The 24,780-nt window shown below is 41.7% G+C and overlaps 1 protein-coding gene across 1 annotated transcript; it reads left to right on the top strand.

The window, feature by feature from the left end:
• Positions 1-3,273: 3,273 nt before the first annotated feature.
• Positions 3,274-19,701, top strand: bsk146 (brain specific kinase 146). Its single transcript, XM_038736665.1, has 5 exons — positions 3,274-3,556; positions 12,507-12,774; positions 12,878-13,080; positions 14,572-14,763; positions 14,844-19,701. The coding sequence occupies exons 2-5, from the start codon at positions 12,603-12,605 to the stop codon at positions 15,582-15,584; spliced, it is 1,308 nt and encodes a 435-aa protein (XP_038592593.1). The 5' UTR covers positions 3,274-3,556; positions 12,507-12,602; the 3' UTR covers positions 15,585-19,701.
• Positions 19,702-24,780: the final 5,079 nt, after the last annotated feature.

Genomic DNA, 24,780 nt, shown 5'->3' with positions numbered 1-24,780 from the left:
CTTTGACTCATGGTCCTGTATGTGAACACATGCCCAACCTGTTTTTAGTCCTTAAACAAACCTACAGACGTTCTTAAGTTAAGTTAAATCAAGTGGAAGCGGAGCATGCTGGACAGGTCTCTCTCATGCTCCTATTATTCCTGGTAATTACGCTGTCACAGGGAACAGGCTGTACACAGAACATCCATATGATGCTCACAGAGCTCCTACACTTATCTTTAATCACTTACACGGCTCTTCTTGATACAATTATTATTCTTTAAAGAAGAGGCCAGCTGACATTCTGCCTAGTTCAAGGCTGAACCACAGAACTGCAGCGCCAACCTGCCAACTCATTATTACAGGAAAAGCTGGTCTCTCATCATTCCAAAGGATCCCTGGTGGTCCCTGAACCTCACTATTAGAGCTTCAGTCTGTGTACTGGCTGTAGGATGGTAATCCTTACAAAATAGGACACTTATTACCCATGTGATGAGTGTTGCTGGAGAGATCAGAAACAGCCTCCGGGGACAGCACCTCCCTATTTCCATCCTGTGATGCAACCTCTTGGTAACCAGAGGGCTGTTTTCTTCAAAGAACCAGTCATGGGTAATGTGTCACTGAGAGGGAAATGTACAAAATGAGCCACATGCAGCATGTTTTTGATCAGAACGAAGGTCATTTGGTGTAAAGCTCATGAACAACAACTACAGGCTATTCGTTTAAAAGGCAGAACGGTACCTTACGATGCTTTTCACAGGACTAGTAAAATACAATGCACTAACAGAGAAAATGTACAAACATCATCAAGTAAGATATCCGTCACTGTTAGGGCTGAACCTTTTGGGAAAAAATATGTCATTGCTATTTGTTTGACTGATATTGCAATACAATTGACGATATTTGAGCAAACAATAATTATTGCATCATTATTCTCATTTTACATGAAAAAGAGTTTTTCTCCAGGACATCTCTGCAGTCCCACAATACTTAATTCTGAATGACACATATTTAGCCTTCGACAAATATTGTTGCTCCTGTTATTTGGATATTGCACTAGTCCATATTGCCCTTTCGATAAAGTTCAGCTTGATTGTTTAGAACTAATCAATGTTAACTGACAGCACTGTTGTGGCCCACAGAGTTGAATATTGTACTAATGTGTTGTTAGAGATACAGATACTTATATTGAGCCACAGTCATGAGACAGCAGAGATGACTACCAGGTGATGTTTGTTTTTTCCCCATAAAAAACACATTTATATTAGACATGGGACTGTTGCACTGCCATAAGATGCCTGATGAGGCATTCAAGTGCAGCTTGTAAACTCAAACTTCAAAGCTTGTTAGTCAAAAATGAGAGCTAAAATTTGATTTTACATTTAAAAAACAACAAAGTCAAACCAGTGACACAGCAGTTATTTGGTGATGGTAGTTAGGGTAGTTGCGTGTAAAAAAGGTATTCATCTGGTTTATTTGTCTTAAAATTGTGTGATTTTTTTTCTCACCTTTATTTAAGTCTCACTGAAGTTGAAAACCTTATGAAAGGGAGACCAGGCCAAGACAGCAGCTTAAAAATAGATATTAATCCTAAAATAAGACTAGAGGTAGGCTTGACAGACACAATTATGTGTTGGTCATTTACCAAACACGATCAGCCATAACATTATGTTAAAATTACGTAGGTCCCCCTTTTGCCACCAAAACAGCCATGACCCATCAAGTCTGGGACTCCGCAACACTAGACCTCTGAAGGTGTGCTGTGGTATCTGGCACCAAGACTTTAACAGCAGATCCTTTAAGTCCAGTAAGTTGCGAGTTGGGGCCTCCATGTATCTGACTCATCAGACCAGGCCACCTTCTTCCATTGCTCTGTTCTGATGCCCATTGTAGGAGCTTTCAACAGTGGACAGGAGTCAGCATGGGTACTCTGACTGGACTGCGTCTACGCAGCCCCAAACTCACACAAACTGTCACACACTGTGTTCTGACACCTTTCTATCAGAACTAGCATTAACTTTCTCAGCAATTTGACCTACAGTAGCTCATCTGTTGGATCGGACCACACATGCATCAATGAGCCATGGCCTTGTCGCAGGTTCACCGCTTTTCCTTACTTTCCACTTTTGATACGTACTGCAGACCGGGAACACCCATCAGGAGCTGCAGTTTTTCAGATGCTCTGACACAGTCATCTAGCCATCACAAGTTGGACCTTCTCCTTACGCTTGCCCCATTTTTTCTGCTTCACTTATGAGGACACAATGTTCACTTGCTGTCTAATATATGCCACCCACTGACAGGTGCCATGGTAACAAGACAATCAGTGTCATTCATTTCACCTGTCAGTGGTCATAATGTTATGACTGATTGGTATAAAGTTTGCGATCTTCTTCAATTGTGTTAGAGAAATCAGATTCACCAATTTAAAGTCCTTTTGCAGAATGTGCAAAGTAACTGGCGTAAAACACATGAAGGCTTTCTTCATATCCGTCTGCGCATAAGCGACAGACAGCAGATACCCTTGGATGTCTTGTGATCAGAGATAACTGTGAGATGAGATTTTCAGAGATATGATCGTACTTTTCTCAGAATAATAGATGAGTCTGCTGAGATTCCAAAATATTAAAGGTAGACTAGATTATAAAGCACGTCTACACAGCTATACAAAACTGCATCATCTGCATAACAAGGAATGTTAGTATTATTCGCAGTAGCCTACCAAATACAACACCTAACTTATTTATAGAGACCACTGATTGTTGAGGCATGACAGTTAAACAGTTGTTTTCAACAGCATTTTTAATTTCATAATAAATCTACTACTAACTATTTTTTTCCGACAGTGGACACAATTAAATTATTTACTGTCTATAAACATCATAACTCAGCAATTCAAGATGAATTTCTCACTTCTATGGATGGCAAATGGGTACAAGCAGGGTGAGTTGCCATTCTTTAGCTTAAAGGATTTGCTTAATATGATTTGGTTGTTTTTGAGCACTATGATAAAATTAATGAATTTGTGCGCTTCTAAATGATCTGCTGATCTTCAGTCATTGTTTTCCACGCTTTCCAAGTCTAGTCACTGTAACTGAATGATGGTGTAGCCTACAAGTTTAGAATTTTACGACCTGACTTCCCTGCAACTGTTTTGTTCCGACTGCCCCTGAAGGTAACATAGTCTGTACGGAGACAGCGAGCAGCGGCGGCTCCCGGTGGAGCGGCGCTGCGATTGGCCAGAGCGGAGAGGAGGGGGAGGGCTTTTGCCCCCCTTCACCGCCCCTCCTCGCCTCACTACTGGCGCTCCGCTCCTCCGCTGCCTCCCCTCTCCTCTCATCCTGGAGGACAGAGCGATGCGGAGACAATAGGACGCAGAACCGGAGGAGGCTGCAGGATGCTCGGCGCTACATCCACCGTCACACGGCTGCACGGAGGCTTCTCACAGGACACCGAGATCAGGCGTTTCTCCCGGCTCACCTGGCCTTAGTATGCGCTTAGATCATCCCGTGTGTTCACCAGCATCCTGGGCTGACAAGGCGGGCTCCACGGCCCCCATATGGGAACCTACTGAAGGGTGAGTAGCGGACTAAACCCGGATGGACGCTTCAGTTATCCACACCTGCACCCTGAGTCACTGAATTATACAGCAATCACTATAATAACTGGGATGTATTACACGGTGTTTTATTGGATTCAGGATCGATTGGGCCAAATCTGTGCAGCAGCACACTGAAAACAATGCTGAGATTGGCCCTTAATGGTGTGTGTGTGTGTGTGTGTGTGTGTGTGTGTGTGTTGCTGTTATTCCATTTATCTCCAACAAAAATCCTACTAGCATTTTAGATTGTTTAAAATCTCTAGTGGTATTTGTGTTATTGATCACAACACAACCTCCTGCATCCCTCCCTCACCCACCATCACCCCCTCCACCCTGCATCCTGTAGGCTATGTTGGGGGCAGCCAGGTAACTGCATCAGCTCGGGCGCGCACGCGCTCGTGTGTGTTTGCCTGTCACTCAGCTCTGAGCTCTGTTACACTAAGTGACAGTGATTTTCTTCAGAGTCAGTGCAGTCCGAGGGCACACTGCAGGTGGGATCCAACATGACGTAGCCCCTCAGAATGCTGAAGCTGAGGATGTCTGGAGATTAATAAGAGACCGTAATGTTTACATCCTGCCTGTCTCTGTCCACATGCTGGTTTCAGTGCTCGCTGGGCAAAAAGTGCGCTGATACACTTCCTCATAAGAATTAAGAGTTGTAACAAATACTTTGCACCCATTATGTTGCACTAATGTCATCCAGAAAACATAGTCGGCTATTCATTAAAGTCTCTATTAAGTACTGTAGGAGTGAACAACATTGTAATTGATTGCTCTTTTAAACTAATCTGCTATGTCTTTAGTGTCTTCCGAGCCACAGTAGGAGGTTGTCTGGTTGCATGCATGTGTGCATTGTGTGTGTTAAGCTCAAGACACAGCTGATCAAAGTGGGTTTAAGCTCCTTGGTGGCACGTAAAAGCAGACACACACGCAAGTTACACTCCAGCCTGATGAGTCACAGATCACAATGTAGGTCACATAGATGAACAGTCCTCGCCAACAGGCATCTCGCTGGCAGCGGTGGTAACTTTGACAGGGCTTGTCCTCATCATGTCAAAATACAGCTTTGGTAGGAAAATGGGATGATGCCGCTTATATACAGAGAAGCGGTGATGTTCGATGTGTAGGTGCAGCCTCATTGGTTAAAACCTGCTGTCTGAGCACCATCCTTGCTGTTGGGTAATATGGAAGGATATTTTGGAGTACACGTGACAATATGGCAAATGTATGCAAGATCACATTAATAGTCAAATGGATGTGTAAAGGGATGCACTCTTGTGTTTCACTTTTATGCAGTATATACTCTAAACCTATGTAAAAGAAAACCTTATACCAATAACTCATTCGTCATGTTTCTGAATAGAACAGCTTGCTCGAGTCATTCATGTGAACAATATTTGTAGAAAGTTAACATGATGGGGTTTCAGTATCATCATCCATAGGTAATAATAACAGCCCTACTGTTAAAGAGAAATTTTGCTTTCTTGCCGAGAGCTAGATGAGAAGATCAATACCAATCTGTAGATGAACGTAGGGCCAGGAGGCGATTAGCTTAGCTTAGCTTAAAGACTGGAAGCAGGGGGAAACAGTTAGCCTAGTTCTGTCAAGTGACAAAGTCCACCTACCAACACCTCTATAGCTCACTAATCACACACTGGGAACACCAACTGTAAGGCAAAAAAACGACAGCATGGGATGTGGTATCAACCTTCTCGTCTGACTCTCGGCATGACTGTAGATGAGCTAATTTCCTAAAATGTAGAACTATTCCTTTAAGAAGGTGCTTAGTGATGCTGTAGACATATTGACGCTAGCTCTCTTCATTCATCCAGGCATTTTAGAAATACTGTAATTCTACTTTAAACATTACAGCTTAAAGGGGCTCCAGTGATTTTGGTACCCCGCACTTCCATAAATTTGGGGGACTGAAGATTGTTGACCCTAAAGCTGCTGGTCTTACAGTTACATAGTTAAATAGCCTAAAAGAGCTAGTTTTTGCGATGTTACATATTTGCTTACAAATGAAAGCAGATACAAACAGCTCCATTTGGATAAGAATGATTCTCTCTTTTATTGACATGATGTAACTGCCAACAATGGAGGCTTTGCAGCCATTTTGCCATTGGTTTGTTTACACTTATGTAGTCCTTTTCACCAGCTATCGTCGCTGTCAGAAATTCCCAATGCCTCGAACTCCAATCTAATCTTTCAAACGCCATGCCTCCAGTTTGCAACGTTACACACTTGTCTCCAAGTCCATGATGAGATAACTGTGATGACGAAGCTCCTCCAGAACCACAGAAGACATTATATTTTCATGTATAAACATCGGTAGAGTGCCCCCTTAAAGCCAGAATGTGGAACTTTCATCTTGTTAATGAGAAAGGTTAGGTCTTGGGCTGTAAAGGACATCAGAGGTCAGTCACAAAAGGGAGGAGGTCTGAATTATTATTTTTCTGACCTTCAGCATTAAACTGTAATTGTGGTAAAAAAAATCTGCTACACCGGGGATTTGAGTTGTTATTATGTTAGTAGCTGCTGTTGGCTAGTGGTGCAGGGAGATTGGCCACCGCACTCTTCATCTGTCTCCACACACACACTTGCTGGTCTTTTGCTACTCAACGGCCCTTGTCATCATGTGCTACTCTCCCTCTCTTTCCCCTCTCATTATTTTGTCTCCCCTGTCAATGCCTGGTCACAGTCAGTCAGATCATGCCAGCTTTTTGAAAGCAGAAGACAAATTCTATGTGGGCAAACAATGGATGGCTTAACGTGTGTGTCGCTGATGCTCCTCGCATGAGAAACAGGAATGTGTGTGTTTGCGGCTTGTGCATCAGGTAAACTGACAGGCCATTTAAATGGGAAAAAGATGAAGATGGCGTTGCTGTAATTGTTGGAGGGCAGTGTGGGGCGTGGCTGCGATCGTTGCCTTGGCTCGCCGAATGTGCTCGGCCGGTCAGCTCTGCCCGCTGGTTGCATAAGCAGTCTGGGATTTAGTCAGCTGCGGCCCCTGGGCGCTTCTCTGTTTCCACAGAGTGTTGAACCTGGTGGCACAGAGTGTCAGCGTTGCGAGAGGAACACGGGTGGGGGGGGGGTTGTGCTCACTGGAAAGGAACATGGTGTATTTTTTGCCTGTTCACAATATGTTGCATTGGAAAGCCTGAGGGAGTGCACAGGTGATGTCCTGAGGAGGAGAGTGAGATTGTCATGACATGCTTAGATGCAAGCAAATCATTGCTACATACATTTTTACACAGTACAGTTTGCAACTGACAATTATTTTTATCATCGATTAATCTACAGAGTTGTGGGGCTGACCCTGAATAGGTGAAGAATTGATGCTTCAATGGAAGGAGACAGATATGACTAACAATCTCACAGTTGAATCTTCACAGAGGCGTTATGAAACGAGGATCACGCCATTTTGGCTGCTCAGTGTCTGATTTTACATAGAACTACCGTTTTTCTCCCAGTAACTTAATATACAGCCTATTATGATGTAAGTATATAAGCATATAATGGTGTACATAAAAATGTGACAAGAAAGACTCTTTTAATAAATCTTAAGTGCTTGAATAAATCCAAAATTGTAACCCTAACACCCCGCCTACACGATCAGTCAACTATAGGCAAGAGTTGACAATTCTGATTCCACTATGTAAATCCTTGGTCGGGGACAGCCCTACAACGTTGATGGATTTTTGGACTAATCAGTTATTTGTTTCATCTATAAAATGTCCAAAACTACTAAAACATGCTCATCACAATTTACCACTTCACAAGTGACACCTTCCTCTCTGCTTGTGTATAAAACAATCATATAAAACAGATTAAAGCAGCAAATCCTCATGTTAAAGAGGGCAGAACCAGAATGTGCTTGGCATTTGATTGATGAATAATTTAATCAATGAATCAATTAAATTCAATCAAAATTATTGGTGATAAATTTAAACTAGTCAACGAATCGCTTCAGCACTAACTATTACAAATGAGGCCAAAATGCTCTTTACCTTTTGATACGGAGGATAATCTCATTAATTGCTGCGTTATTAAAAAAATATATATTTGGCCGCCTGGGGGCAGAGGAACTACAAACCAAGCTCAAAGTACAACACTGACATATCACCTTTAAAGTTATGATGAACGTGTTAGTAGAATTGCGTGTTTCTGGACATTTGATAAATGTAAGCCCAATATTCCCTCTCCTGTTAGCTTTGCATTTGGTCTCCACCTACTCCTGAGGGAAAGTTGTTAATACTACTTTTCTAGTATTTGTAATTTCATCCAGTCAGATTTTAGTCCCAGCCAGGATGCTGTCTAATCCCTGGCTACGTGTTGTTTCTACCAAGGATGTGAAATGCCGCTAGTTATGGATTGAGTTACAGCTATTGTTAACAATAAGCCTATGTGACGCCGCGCACACACACACGCACACACACACAGACACACACACGCACCGATAGAGATAGCAGACTTCCTCTCCACATGAAGAGCCGACATTTGTCCTGACCTGATGACTCATTCCGCTATCAGTCTGCTTCTTTATAAATACAGATGCAGATCTCTTTGTGGTAAACAAACACACACACACACACACACATACACACAGGCTGACACACACATGGATGTTCTTCTGAGCTGTCAACACAGAGCTGAGAGCATAGAGATTAGGAGAGAGGATGTGTGATGTCTGCTGAGAGTGTCTGTTCTAGACACACACGCAAGCAGCAGCAGGTCTGAATGCTCAACATTTAATGATGTAGAATCTCCTAAAGATTGTTATTTCACTTTACAGAACTCACCACAGACACAATTGCAGTAAAATTATTTGTAACATTTTACCATCATATGCAGATACATTTTTGACATTTAAATAATAAGATAGCAGCTACATATTACTATAACAGTAGTGTCCAACTTGAATCTGATTGGACCAGCCAACTTAATGCCTGCATTAATCAAAAATATGGGTCGTTCCTTTCTGGTCTTATATGGTTTTTCACCTCGGTGAAAGTCCTGTTTGTTGTCCTGCCTGGTTTTGCTTGATGATGTTTTCACTGTCGTGTGCGCACAGTAACAGATAAATGTAAGACAAAAATTCCCTCTCCTTTTAGCTCTGCTTTTGGTCTCCACCAACTCCTGAGGGGAACGTGTTTCCCTTTAGCTGCTAGCTGTTCAACTTAAGCCAGTCGCCAACTTTTTCTGTCTACTATTTGGTGCCGGTCATGTAGAGGACAGTGGGTTTACCAGAGCTTTTCAGCTGAAAACAGCTGCCTGTTGTGTGGAAACAAGATGAATGAAAGTGGAAGTTCATTTGAATCATGACGAACAAATTAGCACTTAATTTTTCTATTAAGATATTTATTTTGTTGAGGAAAAAAGGATTTTATCATAATTGTTTTGAATGTTCTACCTCAGATTTGTGAATGGATCCACTGTTTGGCATCAAGTGTTTGTCACACTCTGACCACACAATTAACCATCATCATCTTCATGATTTTGATTGATTTTCACTCAGAAACAAAAATCAGCCTTTAAACTTGAAAGAAATAATGATTTAACATTTATCGTGATAATTATCAATATCGAATGGTATTAAATGTTTTTACCGTAATAACATTTCTGGCCATATCGCCCAGCCCTAGCTAAAACTAAACACAACAGTAAGGACTCATTATACAACCCTAAAAAAGTGTACAAAGTATAAAAGACAAGAATACAGTTTGCTGGTTGGTGTTCTTTGGTCCTGATGTGAGACAGAATGACTGAACTGAGGTTGAAGAAGTTGAAACATACCACATGTTGCACCTATAAGTGATAGTAATTATTTAGAAACATGGCATCAAAAAAGAAATTCAGAGATATTATTTAGACTGTGTACCTCCATAGAAGCAACTGTTACACACACACACACACAGTGCTGCATGTGCCCTGCAGTGCTACAGTAAGCACGTCTGACCCCGATCAGAAACAAATGTCCTTCTCTGTTTACTCTGTTACTCCCTGCCCTCCCTCCTGTGCATGTGTGTGTTTTTCGCATGTGTCCCAGGGATATTATTTAAGGGGCAGAGAGAGAGAGCTAGCAGTACATTCTCTCCGCGCTGCCATTAATCACCCAAACTGACTCATCCCTCCTCACCTGTTGGTGTCAACTGCTCTCTTCTTGTCTGCATCACGCAAAAAAAACATTGCACTCCCACAGAGGAACACAGAGGCCTGCGGAGGGGATGACAAGGTACATTATTGTGCTGCTGTGTGTGCGCGTGTGTGTGTGTGCATTTTGTCACATAGCTGGTGACTTAACATGTGATGAAGCAGGTTATGACGGCTTGCAGCTGCTCAGTCCGTCAGAATGTCATCATCTGCGTCCCGAAGAGAGGTTTAACTCTTCAAAAGATTTAGGGACAATGCAAGATAAATGTCAGTTGTGTATAGATTTGTGTCGAGGATGAAGAAGGAGCTGTAAACAAGACAGCAGTCCAAGCGCTTGCTGCTTTTCCTGTGAGTGACGACAGGAAGGCAGATTCACAAGTGTCTGCTCAGGGATGGAGAGAGGCTGCTTTCCAGCATTTCAGGTTATGTAATGAGTGTGTGAGTCTGTGTGTATTTGTGTGTGTGTGTGTGTGTGAGTGTGTGTGTGTGTGTGTATGTGTACACGTGCCAACTCCTATATTACTTCTACATGTGCCTGGATCTATAGAGTAAGGGTCAGAACTTGGCAGATCTCTCTGTTCTGGAAGAAAAAAAGAAGGCGATCACTAAGAATAATCACACTGCAGCAGGCAATGCATTTGCTCGAAAGGACTGTTATTGGCTCTGTGTGCATGTGCATGTGCATGTGTGTGTGTGTGTGTGTGCTTGCGCTATGTGTGTGTGTGTGACTCAGCTAACAGCTCAGCTCTGGCACCCCCCTTGGCGAGTAGCATTTAGAATTACTTAAGCCTTCACTGCAGATAATTAGCATTTTTAGGGACTATCACACTGCAGATCAGAGCAGCAGACTGTGTGCTGCAACTTCGAACGGCTTGTCCATCGCTGACCTTGAAAACAGAACAGAAAGGTCACAAACACGCTCTCCTAACAGCACGTGTGTTAGTTCATGTGTCCATACCTTTATAGACAACTCGTTTTACTATACAATGAAAAGAGGGATACTAATGGAGCTGCCTGCTCTCCAACACTCATGACCAACAAGGACAAACATAATCCTGTCAAACACACGTGTAATCTTTAGTCTTTGTCTTCAATATTCACTGTTTATTGTGTATTAATTATCATATTTCACATGTGAAATGTTGGAAAACCACTAATGCCTCAATGTGTACTTTAAATTGTAAATTGCAAGAAATGTCACAAATCTTCCACATAAGTATTTATTCATTCACATTTGATATTTTATTGATCTTTTGCAATTTACAACAACTGCTAATAATAATGACAGAAATTATGATTTATAGTTACATGTGTATTTATATGTATGTAAATACACTGAACAAAATTAGAAATGCAACACTTTTGTTTTTGCCCCCATTCATCATGAGCTGAACTCAAAGATCTAAGACTTTCTCTATGTACACAAAAAGCGTATTTCTCTCAAATATTGTTCAAATATTGCACAAGTGTGCCTTAGGATGGCCTCAATAAAAGGCCACTCGAAAATGTGCAGTTCCATGACACAGCACAATGCCACAGATGTCGCAAGTTTTGAGGGAGAGTGCAATTGGCATGCTGACTGCAGGAATGTCCACCAGAGCTGTTGCCCGTGAATTGAATGTTCATTTTTCTACCATAAGCCGTCTCCAAAGGCGTTTCAGAGAATTTGGCAGTACATCCAACCGGCCTCACAACCGCAGACCACGTGTAACCACACCAGCCCAGGACCTCCACATCCAGCATCTTCACCTCCAAGATCGTCTGAGACCAGCCACCCGGACAGCTGCTGCAACAGTTGGTTTGCATAACCAAAGAATTTCTACACAAACTGTCAGGAACCGTCTCAGGGAAGCTCATCTGCATGCTCCTCGTCCTCATCAGGGGCCCCGACCTGACTGCAACTTTGCAAAGCCATTGAATAGGAGTGGACCAAAATTCCAAAGGCCACAATCAACAACCTGATCAACTCTATGCAAAGGAGATGTGTTGACTGGTACTGACTGGTTTCTGGAGACCCCCTGCCCCCCCAATACAGTGAAGCTTCACATTTTCGAGTGGCCTTTTATTGTGGCCAGCCTAAGGCACACCTGTGCAATACCCATGCTGTTTGATCAGCATCTTGATATGCCACACCTGTGAGGTGGACAGATTATCTCGGCAAAGCAGAAGTGCTCACTAACACAGATTTTGACAGATTTGTGAACAATATTTGAGAGAAATAGGCCTTTTGTGTGCATAGAGAAAGTCTTAGATCTTTGAGTTTAGCTCATGATGAATGGGGGCAAAAACAAAAGTGTTGTGTTTATAATTTTGTCCAGTGTATGTTGTGGAATTATTATTTTTAACTATAATTAGACATTTGTTGTTTAAAGTATTTATTATTGTAGGTTTGTTGCATACATATCAAATAAAGGTATATTAAAATATGTAATATAATCTAAAATAATCAAATTCTAAAACAACAGCAATAATAATAATAATAGTTGTTGTTGTTATGTAGAATGTGCATTTTCTGGAGAAAACCGCTGTTTCGCTGGCTACAAACTTTCCCCTTTATAGAACCTTGTCTAATTGATGCTGAAAACTGATAGGCTGACTAAGTGTTAAGAGAAAGTTACAGCATTGAACCAGAATAAATCATGCAAAATATTAAGAAAACTGTGACCACAGAATTATAGACATTTACTTGTGTATTTTTACTTTAGCACCCCCACATGTGAAATTCCATCAAACTGTATAATAAGAACGTGTGTCCTCTCTTGTTTCTGTACAGTGACACCAGGTTTTAGCTGCTGCTGCTCTTGTCCTGCCTGAGCATCCGTTCCCCAGCTTTTCTTCCCCAGTCTGTCCCCTGAAGTGATTCCCCAGCATGAGTTCCTCTCCGCTCGTGTCTCGAGCCAACATGGACATCCTGGACGAGCTGCAGCTGATTGCGGCCCAGAATCTGGAGAGGCTGGAGGTCAACAAGTACTACGAAGTGATCAGGGAGCTGGGCAAAGGCACCTACGGCAAGGTGGACCTGGTCATCCACAAGATCAGAGGTGAGGGGACACGTAAACATGCAAATATACATACAAACAGCAATAACCTGCTGCAAAAACACCAGTGTCTACAGTTTCTTTTTATTCCGTATCTCCCCAAAAGGTACAAAAATGGCACTGAAGTTCTTGAAGAAGAAGACTACCAAGCTGAAGTCGTTCCTGCGGGAGTACAGCATCTCACTCTACCTGTCTCCCTGCCCTTTTATCATCAACATGTTCGGCATCGCCTTCGAGACAGACGAATACTATGTGTTTGCACAGGAGTACGCTCTGGCAGGGGACCTCTTCGATATTATTCCTCCACAGGTGCTCCCTCTCATTATTATTCTGATTATCGCTTTTGGGTCAAGTATTGTTGCAAAAATATCTTTCTCGACATGTTTTTGAGAAGTTAAAACACGTGTTTTATGTCATTATGTCACTTCATTGACAGAGTGCATCACTTAAAGGTCCAGAGTGTAATATTTAGGAGGATCTATTGACTTAAACTATGTTTTTAGTGGTGTATAATGACCTTACATAATGAACAATTAGGTTTTTATTACCTTAGAATGAGCCATTTCTATCTACATACACCGCAGGTCCTCTTAGAACATCCTCTTGGAAGTCGCCATGTTTCTACAGTGGCCCAAACGAACAAACTGCTCTACAGAGCGCGTTTTGTTATTATGTTGAATACGTGCAAAGAAGAAAAAATAGTAGTAGTAATAGTTGTAGTAGTCGTCGACCGGTTTACTAGAAGTAAGAAAAGAACTGAAATTTGGACAAATGGAGGACCACGCGTGTTATTTAGCACAACGTAGCTTCTTCTACATGCTTGCAAGGGGAGGAGTGAGCGGTGACCATAGACTGTATATAAAAAGGTGGTGACTGAGCCATTGGTTGCAATTCGCAGCCCTCACCACTAGATGCCACTAAAACTTACAAACTGAAGCTTTTATTGAATACCGCTAATGTAAAATTTCCCACTTTGGCGGCCCGAGTGGTAGCATCAATGAAAAACGCATATTTTCACCAGGATGCTCTGGTCACATTCTACACAATCAAATCAAAAATCTAAAAATTTGATTTTAAAGAAATGCAGATCAAGAGACTCTTCTTGTACAAGGAAACATATACAGTTTAAAAGCAAAAGACTGTAGTGTTATGGAGCAGAGTGCAAAGGAGGCTGGAATAAATATAAATATTTCCCAGTATGCGGGTGATGCGGGTGGTGCAGTGGTCAGCACTGTTGCCTCACAGCAAGAAGGTCATGGGTTCAAACCCCAGTCAGCCTGGCCTTTTATTGTGGAATTTGCATGTTCTCCCTGTCAAGTTAAGTGTGAGTGGTTGTTCGTCTATGTGTGGCCCTGTGATGGGCTGGCGACCTGTCCAGGGTGTACGCTGCTTTTCGCCCAATGTAAGCTGGGATTGGCTCCAGCTCCCCGTGACCCTGTATGCAGGATAAGCGGTTATGGATGGATGGATGGATTTCTCAGCATAATACTATATCTTGAAATGGAATGGTTAAAAAACTATTTAGTTTCAGTAGCATATCTAGAGACAGTAGCATCAAGGAATTGACCATTTAAAGCTCCTAGTTTTTAAGGGAGCTCTCAAACATCCAAACTGTTTGACTGGACGCTACTGGTCAGCTGCTAGACCCAGCTGCAATCAATGTAATCATAGACAAGTCAAATAAAATTTTTTTATCACACACAGTGATGTGCAGTACAGTACAGTGATGCAGGTTTTATTGGTGCAGATACCGTATGTATTGTGTGTTACACTCCAATTTCCCTCTTTCCATCCCTTCAGGTTGGTCTTCCAGAGGCAGTGGCAAAGCGCTGTGTGCACCAAGTAGCCATCGCCCTGGACTACCTGCATTGCAAGAAGCTGGTCCACAGGGACATCAAGCCTGAAAACATCCTCATTTTTGACAGAGAGTGCCGCAAGGTCAAGCTGTCCGACTTCGGCATGACCCGCAGAGCTGGCTCGCCTGTGAAAAGAGTGAGTAACAATTCTGTTTCTGACCTCCAGTCCTCTCTTGTTTTCCACAATGGTGTTGACCTGTTGGGTTTCCCCTCCAGGTGAGTGGCACCATCCCCTACACGGCCCCGGAGCTCTGCGACGTGTCCCGCCACGAGGGTTTCTGCGTGGACTACAGCACTGATGTCTGGGCCTTCGGTGTGCTGCTCTTCTGTATGCTGACCGGCAACTTCCCCTGGGAGAAGGCGCTACCCTCCGACTCCTTCTACCAGGAGTTCATCCGCTGGCAGAGGAGGAGGACGAACACGGTGCCGTCCCAGTGGAGGCGCTTCACTGAGCAGGCTCTGCGCATGTTCCGCCGGTTGCTCTCCGTGGAACAGGACCGCCGTTGCTCCGTCAAAGAGGTCTTCGGGTACTTCAGCCACTCCTGGATGCTGGATGCGGAGAACAACAACAACAACGGCAACAGCGGAAATGGCGGAGAGAGGGTTGGCGGCGGAGGGGGTGGAGGAGGGGGACGGGGAGAGGTGGACGGCACTATCTCGTCATCTTCATCCGGGGAGGAAGACGAGGAGGTCCTCGTGGAGAGGATGAAGCAGCAGACTTTATCTCCTCTCTCCCCGCTGTCACCGCTCTCTCCCATGTCTCCGGTGGCGGTGGAGAGGGGGAACGGCGGCGGGGCTAAGGGCGGGATGATGGAACCGGGCGGTGGGCACCATTTCGTGTCCGTCTCCACCAACAGCTCCGTGTCGTCCACCAACAGTTACGACCGAATGCCGCGAGAAAACAGTTCGCCGGGTGGCCGCATGCTGGTGGCTACGCCCATTGAAATCTGCGTCTGAGTGCGCCAGAACGTTGATGTTGTCACAAACTCACAAAGCGGTACACACTTTTATACCTCTCATCCGACCACGTAGATGTGCATGCATGGAAAAAGAAACAAACAGACAATGAGTACTAACACATATCCTGTTTTAATCATCCTGGGATAGGAAGAGCACACGCATGGAAAGTATTTGTAGAATGCATACATTCCTCATGAGGTTGGGTTTTTGGTCAGATTGGAGTCATGAAGCACCAATTTACAATTTGATTTCACTGATGTGTGCAAATGCAGTTTTGTGAAACCCAGAGGAAAAATGAAAAATTGCTTCCATTAGAGATTCTGTCACTAAAAGAAGACCAAAATGTATTTCTTAAAGCAATACTTCCAGCAAAAAAGAAAAAGAAAACAAGAAGCAAGCAGAGACACAGAAGACGCAGAGTGCTGTGTGATCTCTTCAGGGTGTGACCGGGTGTAATTTCTGAATGAAGCCAAGGGACAAAGGATTTGTATTTTTGAAGAAGACTAAAACAGAGTTCCAAGGAAATACCTTGCAGGATAAAAAAAGAACGGTGGTTTTAAATGTTTGTGTGTTTGTTGTATCACTGTTCCGTATGTATGAATCCAAATGAAGTGGATTTATTTTGCTTTGAGAATTTTATTGTTTACTTGAACCTAAAAAGAACATCACACTATTTTTTCTATTACTTTTTTTTTGTAAAGCAGCTTTCTTTGTCTTTCATTCAACTTCACATTGTGATTTGGTGTTCTGGCCTAGCTGTATCTGCCAACACATTTGGTTGGCAGCTGTACATATTGGTTTGAACCGTTATGTATATTCTGTACGAGGTTTGACCAACGGCTTTCAGACGGAATATTTTACCGTCCATGACGTCAGACTGGACTGAGAGAAGGCTTATGATGTCTCTGTCAAACATGTCTACTTCACTGTTCAAAGACTATTTTCTACTCACTCTCCAAATTCTGCTTCTATAGATTCTGTTTTCTTTGAAAAGTTTTTCCCCCCAAAATCTGTTTGTATTGCTTATGTTTTCTTCGAAACTATTAGGGAAATGTATTGTCTGAAAAGATGAGAAAAATAATCACTAATCATTTTTAATTCAACCTGAAGAAGAAGAAAAAAATCCCAGAAGATGTTAAAGAGTCACCTTTTATAAAATTGCATGACGAGTAGCTCAAACATACCTTTACGACAAATTTGAACCGGATTTACAAAAAAAAAGCGGAAAAACAGGATAAAAAGAAACGTAAAATGTTGTGATGTGGAATTTTTGCCGTAGCACAATTTCTTGCATTATGTCCCAGAGTGAATATTGCCGTCATGATCTCCTGAGACATCCTAGGGCTAAAAAATCCAAACAATAATTAGTTTCTATTCAGTGTGTTGTATTTGTATTGCTATTAATGACATGTACATCGTACCACCTTCAGCAACAGAAAAAAGCAAAGCATGAAGACATAGAGCAAGAGGCTTGAGTTTAAATCACAGGTAGGGAGAGTTTTCCTTCTAAATTGCCAATTTTAGTAAAGTAGTGTGGCGTACACGTGTTTTTTTCTCTACCAACTTAAAATTAACAGCAAAAAAAGTGATCCCTTCCTTTTCTTTGACTCATGATGAATATTACCTAAATAATTTGAAGGAGAAAAAAAAGTATTGGATCGAGCACAGGAATGGGCGTTTTGTGTGTTGCTTTCCAGACATAAATCTGCATGAACTTGTATGTGCTGAAGCTCTGTTGTGAAAACCTGCTCCGTGTTTCGCCGCTCACAAGCTGTCGTACCCTGTAAATGTAGTATATCTGCAAACAACATGTTTCTTTATCTTGTGAGAGTCAGTAGCCTCAGCTTGGATCCACCCTGAGGATCAGCTAAACTCAGTTCAGCCCTAACGTTAACCCTGTTTGGATCATGTTCGCCAAAGCTGCTCCCGGATCAGCGAGTGAGTATGCAAATGACTACATCTTGTGACAATCTCTGACCTCATCCGGCAGCCTTCTGACTCGGAACAAAGGACGGTCCTGATACAGACACTGTAGCCGTGCTGTTTTCTCCATCAGCCAGCTGCAAGCAGCTCTGGCTCTGCAGCGTTTACTGTGTAAGCTCCAGCACTTGAGATTCAACTGGTGAGGCCTCACACATGACCGTATGAAGAAGAGATTACACGGGCCTGTTCATTACCTCATCGTGTCATTCTTTCTCTGCAGAATACCTCCTCAAACCACCCTTCAACTTCTCCTCAGCACTTCCCAGATGTATCTATAGTGTATCAAACATCCATTCTAATCTAACAAACCGTTTATTCTTTTTACAAGTCAAGTGAGAAATTGTGTAAAACTGGTAGTGGCGGAGCCAAGGGGTGGGCACTTTGGAAAAAAATTAAATAAAGGAATGACTACTATCAGGTGAATTGTTCAAATTATCTGGAATGCAACCCACATTACAAAATATGCTGCAGAATTGACATTTGGTCATTTGCTCTGCCTCCACTGCCTTAGTGAGAGTCAAGCTAACGTTTGTTGTGGTGGTAATGCTAACGCAGGCTTTTGCGTTTTGAAAAGTCAGTAAACAGCTTCACCTTATCTACGATTTTTCCATCTGTGGTGTCAGATCCAAAATACTTCCACACATTACTTCTCACATGATTTGGTGTCATGATTACCTGTTGAGCACAGCTTGCTAGTTACCTCCATTTTGCATTAGTGAAGACAACAAGATTTTACATTACATTTTTTGTATGTGTTTAAATGGTGGTTAAAATTTCGATTAAAAAATGTACAGCCCTAGTGGGCAGAATAGAGACTAAAGCCTGGCCACACCATTGGCCACCACACACAGCATCACTACCCTGCTCTTTCATTTGCAGAATCTTTCCCTGTTAATCGCTACATGAGCCAGCAAACGTTTTCACACGCTGTGCAGGAGTGATATTAAAAGGTGCCTCTTTGGAAGTGTCATGTAAAACAAACACGATGTTGGCACATTGCTGCATTGCCTCTATGAGTGTTGTTGCCAACATCTGTCATCAGAATAGCCTAACGGCAGGATGTGAGTTGCGCTTCTTGGATGTGTGAGCATGTGCGTCCATGTACACACATGAGGTCCCACTCGTAAAAACATTGCTCATAGTGCTTGTGGTCAAACAATCCACAGCATACATTTAACTTAACAGATTGGAGACGCAAAATATTTGCACCTGCACTGTCAACGTAGTTTAATACAAAGTGATCTGAAATCCTCTTGTATTTACCCAGTTTTTGGCTCCTTTTTTTTTTTAAACGGCAAGATTCAGCATTATTTCAGCCCACAAGACCATTAGGAGCTCATTTAGACAACAAAGCCAAATTTTGGTCATAAACAAACATCCACTAAACTGTTTACAACAGCCTATTAAATGTGACCTCTAAAGGCGTACTGTAAGCTTGGTGCTCACTTAGCAGTGTTGCCTCGATGACTGAACAACAGTAACTATTTGACCTGTGGCACTGTGCCATGCAGAAAAACTGAAAAAGACACAGATTTGTTTCAGCCACCTGGATGAAGATGTGTTTGGCTCCGCCACTAAAGTCTGGGTGAGATAATTCTACTTGTTGCTATGCAGATTCGTTAGTTTCGGGGATTTCTGAGACATAAAATGTTCAACAAGGCAACACAGATTAGACTGACGGATTCCTGAAACTAAAGAAACAAGTTGATTTTCAGGATATTCTTAATCTCATCACAGTAATCATTTGAATTGTGATGCAACTATAAGCAACAGAATGTAATGAAGAACTAAAGTCAAGTTAGAATGGATATGTTACGTTCAGGTCCAGTATCCGCTGCAGCTGAGGACAAACTACACATTAAGGGATACGTCACCTTCCCTTTTCTTCCTCGCCACGCCTGAATCAGTCGCTGCTGCCTCTTCACCTCATCCATAGCGTAAAGTGTTGTAATGGAGTTCCAGTGTCTTTCTGTCCAGTGACACGTTTCAAAGCATCATGATTTTGGTGTTGGAGTTTTAGTGAGTAGATGACCACAGCACTAGAACTCGTATCCGGTTCTGTCTTTGCAATACAACTGTCTTCCTGTAAGCTAAGATTTAGTCAATAAAATGAGAATTCTTGTTGGAGTGATCTTTGGTATCAGGACTTTTTTTGTCTTCTTGCTCGCAGGAGTCCTCGGTGACGCAACAGGACAAAGCAGGACACACGTGGACTTGATTCATAGTACAAGTAGAGGTTTGTATGTACAGTAGTGTGTAAGCTACAGAATACAATGAATTTGTAGCGGCATGTTCACATCAGAGGCCTATAGATTTGGATAGATAATTTTATATCAAAGAGAACATGAAAGAAAATAAGATCTTAATTTGTCAAACTTTGAAGTGGTTCATTTTAATAAATAAGAAATTGAATAATATGAATACTTTGTTTACAATATATTAACTTAAAATGCTGTCATTAGTATTTTGAATTTATGTCATAATAGAATTGTCGTCCATTCACTCCGATCACATGGTCCCTGCAAGTTCAACAGCTGCTACCAAATGTAGCCAACTAGCTCCTGTTAGCTAGAGCAACAACAGCACTACAGCACTTGTGAATCAACCAAATTAGCTGCTGATCTAAAGAAATACAGTGTACAGACACCAGAACTAACTTATTTTACTTTTCTTTAGAAGGCTACTGATGCTACCAAGCTAGCCGGCTAATTAGCCAGGTTGGCTTGTGAGCTGGGATTATTGCTTAGCATCTAAGTTAAGAAGCCAGCTGGGTACCTCAGCAGCGCAGTGATTCTAAAGATGTTACTCAGATGAAGACACAAAGAGAAAACAAGATAACTTTTCTTTGTCTTGGTTGCTCTGAGCTATATCAAGGTGTCTTATCATAAAAAGGGCATTATGCCCACTTCCAAATAAGCTATAAACACTGATATATTATCCCCTTACTGAGTTGTTGGGACGAACATGTTAACAAACTGCTGCCTATTCTCACATCCAGCAGACACACACATTAGCATTTGTTTGGAGTTGTGTTTCTGGCTACCTGATAAATCCAGTCCATAAGTCCAATATAAGTCCAATATTCTCCCCCCCTTTTTAAACTGCGTTCGGTGTCTTTTTTATTTTTTTATTTTTTTAATCGCTTTGGTGCCATTATTGCAAGTATGTGGTAAAATTTCACATTACTAAACTCCAAACTCATCACACTTACATAACACTGCCAGCCTTTCATTCAAAAGATTCTGAAAACTTGCCATTGTGCATTCATTTGGATTGTAAACATGTCTCGTCACACAGCCTTTGATTCAAAAGATAAGTTTCTCATGAAAAGTCATGAGAACATATGGTTTAATCACCAAAACACAAAATAAGGATATCTTTTCATTTTAGTTGTAACAATCAGTGAATCCATTGATAAACAATGCAAGATACATGTTTCAAATCACCTTAAGTGCTGAAAATATTATGCTACAGTACCGTAAATAACAGATTATAGTTTTCACATTAGGCAATACACTGTCATTAATCAAGATTTACAGTATATATCATTTCCATGATATATATCCTATTTGTAAGTTAAGTCAAAATCAAGTGTCAAATTAGGTATACTCTCTAAAAGCAAATGTACAGTTACAGTAAATAAAATAAATTAATGTAAAGCCAGCTTCATCAACAAAATGTACTGTGGTGTGATGGTTCACATCAACATCAAGTCCCATCACACTCTAAAAAATATATTTTGGTTAGTTCTTTTTACAGTAATACAGTATATAGTGTTGAACCTGAACATATTCAGCCCTCAGCTGTTTCACCCGGTCATTGTTTCTCTCAAAAGGCATTGGGTATATTTGTTGTCCATTGATACCTGCTGCCTCTTCATAAGCCAGGCTACTGTTGGTTGGCTGATGGATGCCACGCTGGCAAAGGTTTCATTTTTCTCCTCGATTGCTTTCTTAATTCCTGGCCCTTACTATTGGTGTGCAGCACATTCATGCAGCACAACCTGGACACACCACCGCTCACTGAACAGATCTCTGCCTCACTGCCACAAACAACTGTCTCCACCTGCTGGCATGTAAAGCCGCTGTTCCAAAGACTTCTATTCCTGTCATCATCACGCATAGACCAGTAAACCCAAATGTGCACATCCCACACAGAAATAATAGTAATCTCTTAAGGATTAGGACAACTGCACCAACTCCAGCACCCACAACAAACTCATTTAAAATGGCTCTCTTCAATGTGAGATCACTTTCAAGTAAGACTTTTATCTTAAATGATTTTATCTTGTCTGCTTGTATGTTTTTAACTGAATCCTGGTTGCAAATGAATGACTATAGCCAGCTAGCTGAACTGTGTCCACCTCAATATGATTGTTTTAGTCAACCGAGCGTCAGTGGTCGTGGTGGTGGGCTAGTGAGCGTGTATAGGAAAACTTTTAAATGTCATCAAGTACGCTGTGATGAATTTAACTCCTTTGAAGTTCTCACTCTTAAAGTTGGAGGGCTGCAACCTATCATATTTGTTATAATTTTTCGCCCCCCAAAACCGCCTGGAGGATTTTTATCAGAACTTCCTGAATTTTTATCTACTCTGGTTTTAAATTATGACAGAATTTTTTCTTTGTGGCGATTTTAATATTCATGTTGATGACCCCAACAATGTTAATGCAACTGACTTTTTAAATATGGCCACTTCTTTTAACTTCAAACAACATGTCAAAGGGCAAACACATAACCGTGGTCATACACTGGACTTGGTTTTTACCCTGGGTGTCAGCATTTCCTCTGTGGAATTAGTGGACATGACCATATCTGACCACAGATGTATTGTTTTTAGCTGCGATTCGCCTGTTACTCATGCCGCCTCACCAAGCTCCGTGTGTTCTCGCTTCTTTAATGAACAAAGTGTTTCAAAGTTTTGCGCATTCTTTCAGAGCCAAAGCCAACACCTGTCTAATTCCAACACCAACAATCTGGTCGTTCACTTCAATCATATCTGCTTGTCGTCACTAAATATTACTGCTCCTCTAAAGGTTAGGCCTACGTCTAAAGCTAGTAAGCAACCCTGGATAAATGACAGCATTCGCATCCTAAAAAGGGAATGCAGGAAAGCACAGCGCAGATGGAAAAAATCCAGTCTCCAAGTCCATTACCTCAGTCTGAAGGATTTATTAATTAACTACAATAACTTGGTTAAGGATGCGAGAACACACTATTTTTCTGAACTCATTATTACACATAAACACAATCCCAGGTTTCTGTTTAAGACTGTGGATCAGCTGGTAAACCCAACCCCTCCTTGTGCCTCAGCTGGAAGTAATGATGACTGTGAATTGTTTTATCTTATTTACCAATAAGGTGGTGTCAATCAGAGCCTCTATTACCCCCGTGGCCTCTTACTCAGAGGTTCCTCACCAGCAACAAGAGAGTTTTAACCAGTTTTATCCCATCGACTTGTCTGAGCTTTTAAAAACAGTATCACAAATGAGAGTGTCCTCCAGCCCACTTGATGTAATACCTACAAAGTTTTTACTGAAAGTAATAGATTCTGTTGGGCCCCATTTGATCTCTGTTTTCAACAGCTCCCTATCTACTGGTTGTGTCCCTGATTATTTTAAAACGGCTTGCGTGAACCCACTTTTAAAGAAAGCTGGTTTAGATCCCTCCCTCCCACATAATTTTAGACCAATTTCAAAACTGCCTTTTATTGCAAAGATTCTAGAAAGAATTGTGTCCAAACAGCTGCTCACTGTACTGGAAAATAACAAAATATTTGAAAAGTTTCAGTCTGGTTTTAGGAAGTACCACAGCACTGAGACTGCCCTGCTTAAAGTCACCAATGACCTTTTAATGTCTGCTGATGAAGGCATGTGCTCAGTCCTGGTACTCCTGGACCTTAGCGCTGCTTTTGACACCATTGATCACAACATCATGTTAGACAGACTGAGGCACTGGGTGGGGATCTCTGGTACTGCCCTAGAATGGTTTTCATCCTACCGGTCAAATAGGAAGTTTTGCGTGTCTGTAAACAACTATGTCTCCTCGTTCTGTCCAGTTAAATATGGTGTGCCTCAGGGGATGGAAAATGGATGTCAAATAATTTCCTCCAGCTGAACTCAGACAAAACAGAAATCCTGGTCATCGGGTCCCAGCAGATGGCAAAACAAATACTGCCATCTGCTGGTTCCCTAGTAAATCACATTAAGCCTGTGGCAAAGAACCTTGGTGTTTGGTTTGATAGTAATTTAAATTTCGAGCAGCACACCACAAAGCTTGTTCAATCATGTTTTTATCAACTTAGAAATATAGCAAAAATTCAATCTATGTTAACTTTTAAGGACACCGAGACCATTTTACACGCCTTCATCTCATCACGCCTGGATTATTGCAACAGCCTTTTCACCTGTTTATCCCAAAAATCTATTGATCGACTCCAGACTGTCCAGAACTCAGCTGCCAGGCTTTTAACCAGAACAAAGAAATATGACCACATTACTCCTATTTTAGCTTCATTACACTGGCTCCCAGTATGTTTTAGAATTGACTTTAAAGTTCTATTGATCACTTTTAAAGCTCTTCATGGCCTCTCACCTTGTTATATTTCTGACCTTTTAGTCCCATACGCACCAGCACGTACCTTGAGATCCTCGGGCAGAGGTCTGTTGTCTGTTCCAGAGTCTCGACTGAAAACTAAAGGGGACAGAGCGTTTGCTGTCAGGGCCCCGAGGCTCTGGAACAGCCTGCCCGAGGAAATCAGGTCAGCTGAGTCAGTGAACTCTTTTAAGTCCCTTCTTAAAACATACTTTTATAGGAGAGCCTTTCCCGATTCTATTTTACTTATTTTATATTTATCTGTATTTTAGTCTTTTCAATGTTTTCATGCTTTTATCTTTTATTGTTTTTATATTATTGTCTCTTGGGTATTATTGTCTTTACACTTGTTAAAGCACTTTGTAACTTGTTTTTGAAAAGTGCTCTACAAATAAAGATTATTATTATTATTATTATTATTTCCACCCCTGCAAACTCCTGCTGGTTGGTCAGCACATGGCCACGGGCACAACTGCGGGGTCAATTCTTAGCATAGAAAAGAATATACTGTTGATAGATCATACTGTAACATGTTGAATGAATTTGAATTTGAAGAGGAATTTACATGCATTACAATTTACAGTACTGTAAATCTAAAGCACAGAACACATCCTCCA

Source organism: Micropterus salmoides, unplaced genomic scaffold (assembly GCF_014851395.1).
Source record: "Micropterus salmoides isolate LMB-PRFRI ecotype aquatic unplaced genomic scaffold, ASM1485139v1 Ms_hic_scaffold_21, whole genome shotgun sequence".
Taxonomy (NCBI): Eukaryota; Metazoa; Chordata; class Actinopteri; order Centrarchiformes; family Centrarchidae; genus Micropterus; species Micropterus salmoides.
This window is presented reverse-complemented; position numbering and strand designations above follow the sequence as displayed.

Coding starts and splice junctions, on each gene's coding strand:
- bsk146 (XM_038736665.1), top strand. CDS start 12,603: ATGAGTTCCTCTCCGCTCGTGTCTCGAGCCAACATGGACATCCTGGAC. Junction 12,775..12,877: donor GGTCATCCACAAGATCAGAG/GTGAGGGGACAC, acceptor TCTCCCCAAAAG/GTACAAAAATGGCACTGAAG. Junction 14,764..14,843: donor CTGGCTCGCCTGTGAAAAGA/GTGAGTAACAAT, acceptor TTTCCCCTCCAG/GTGAGTGGCACCATCCCCTA.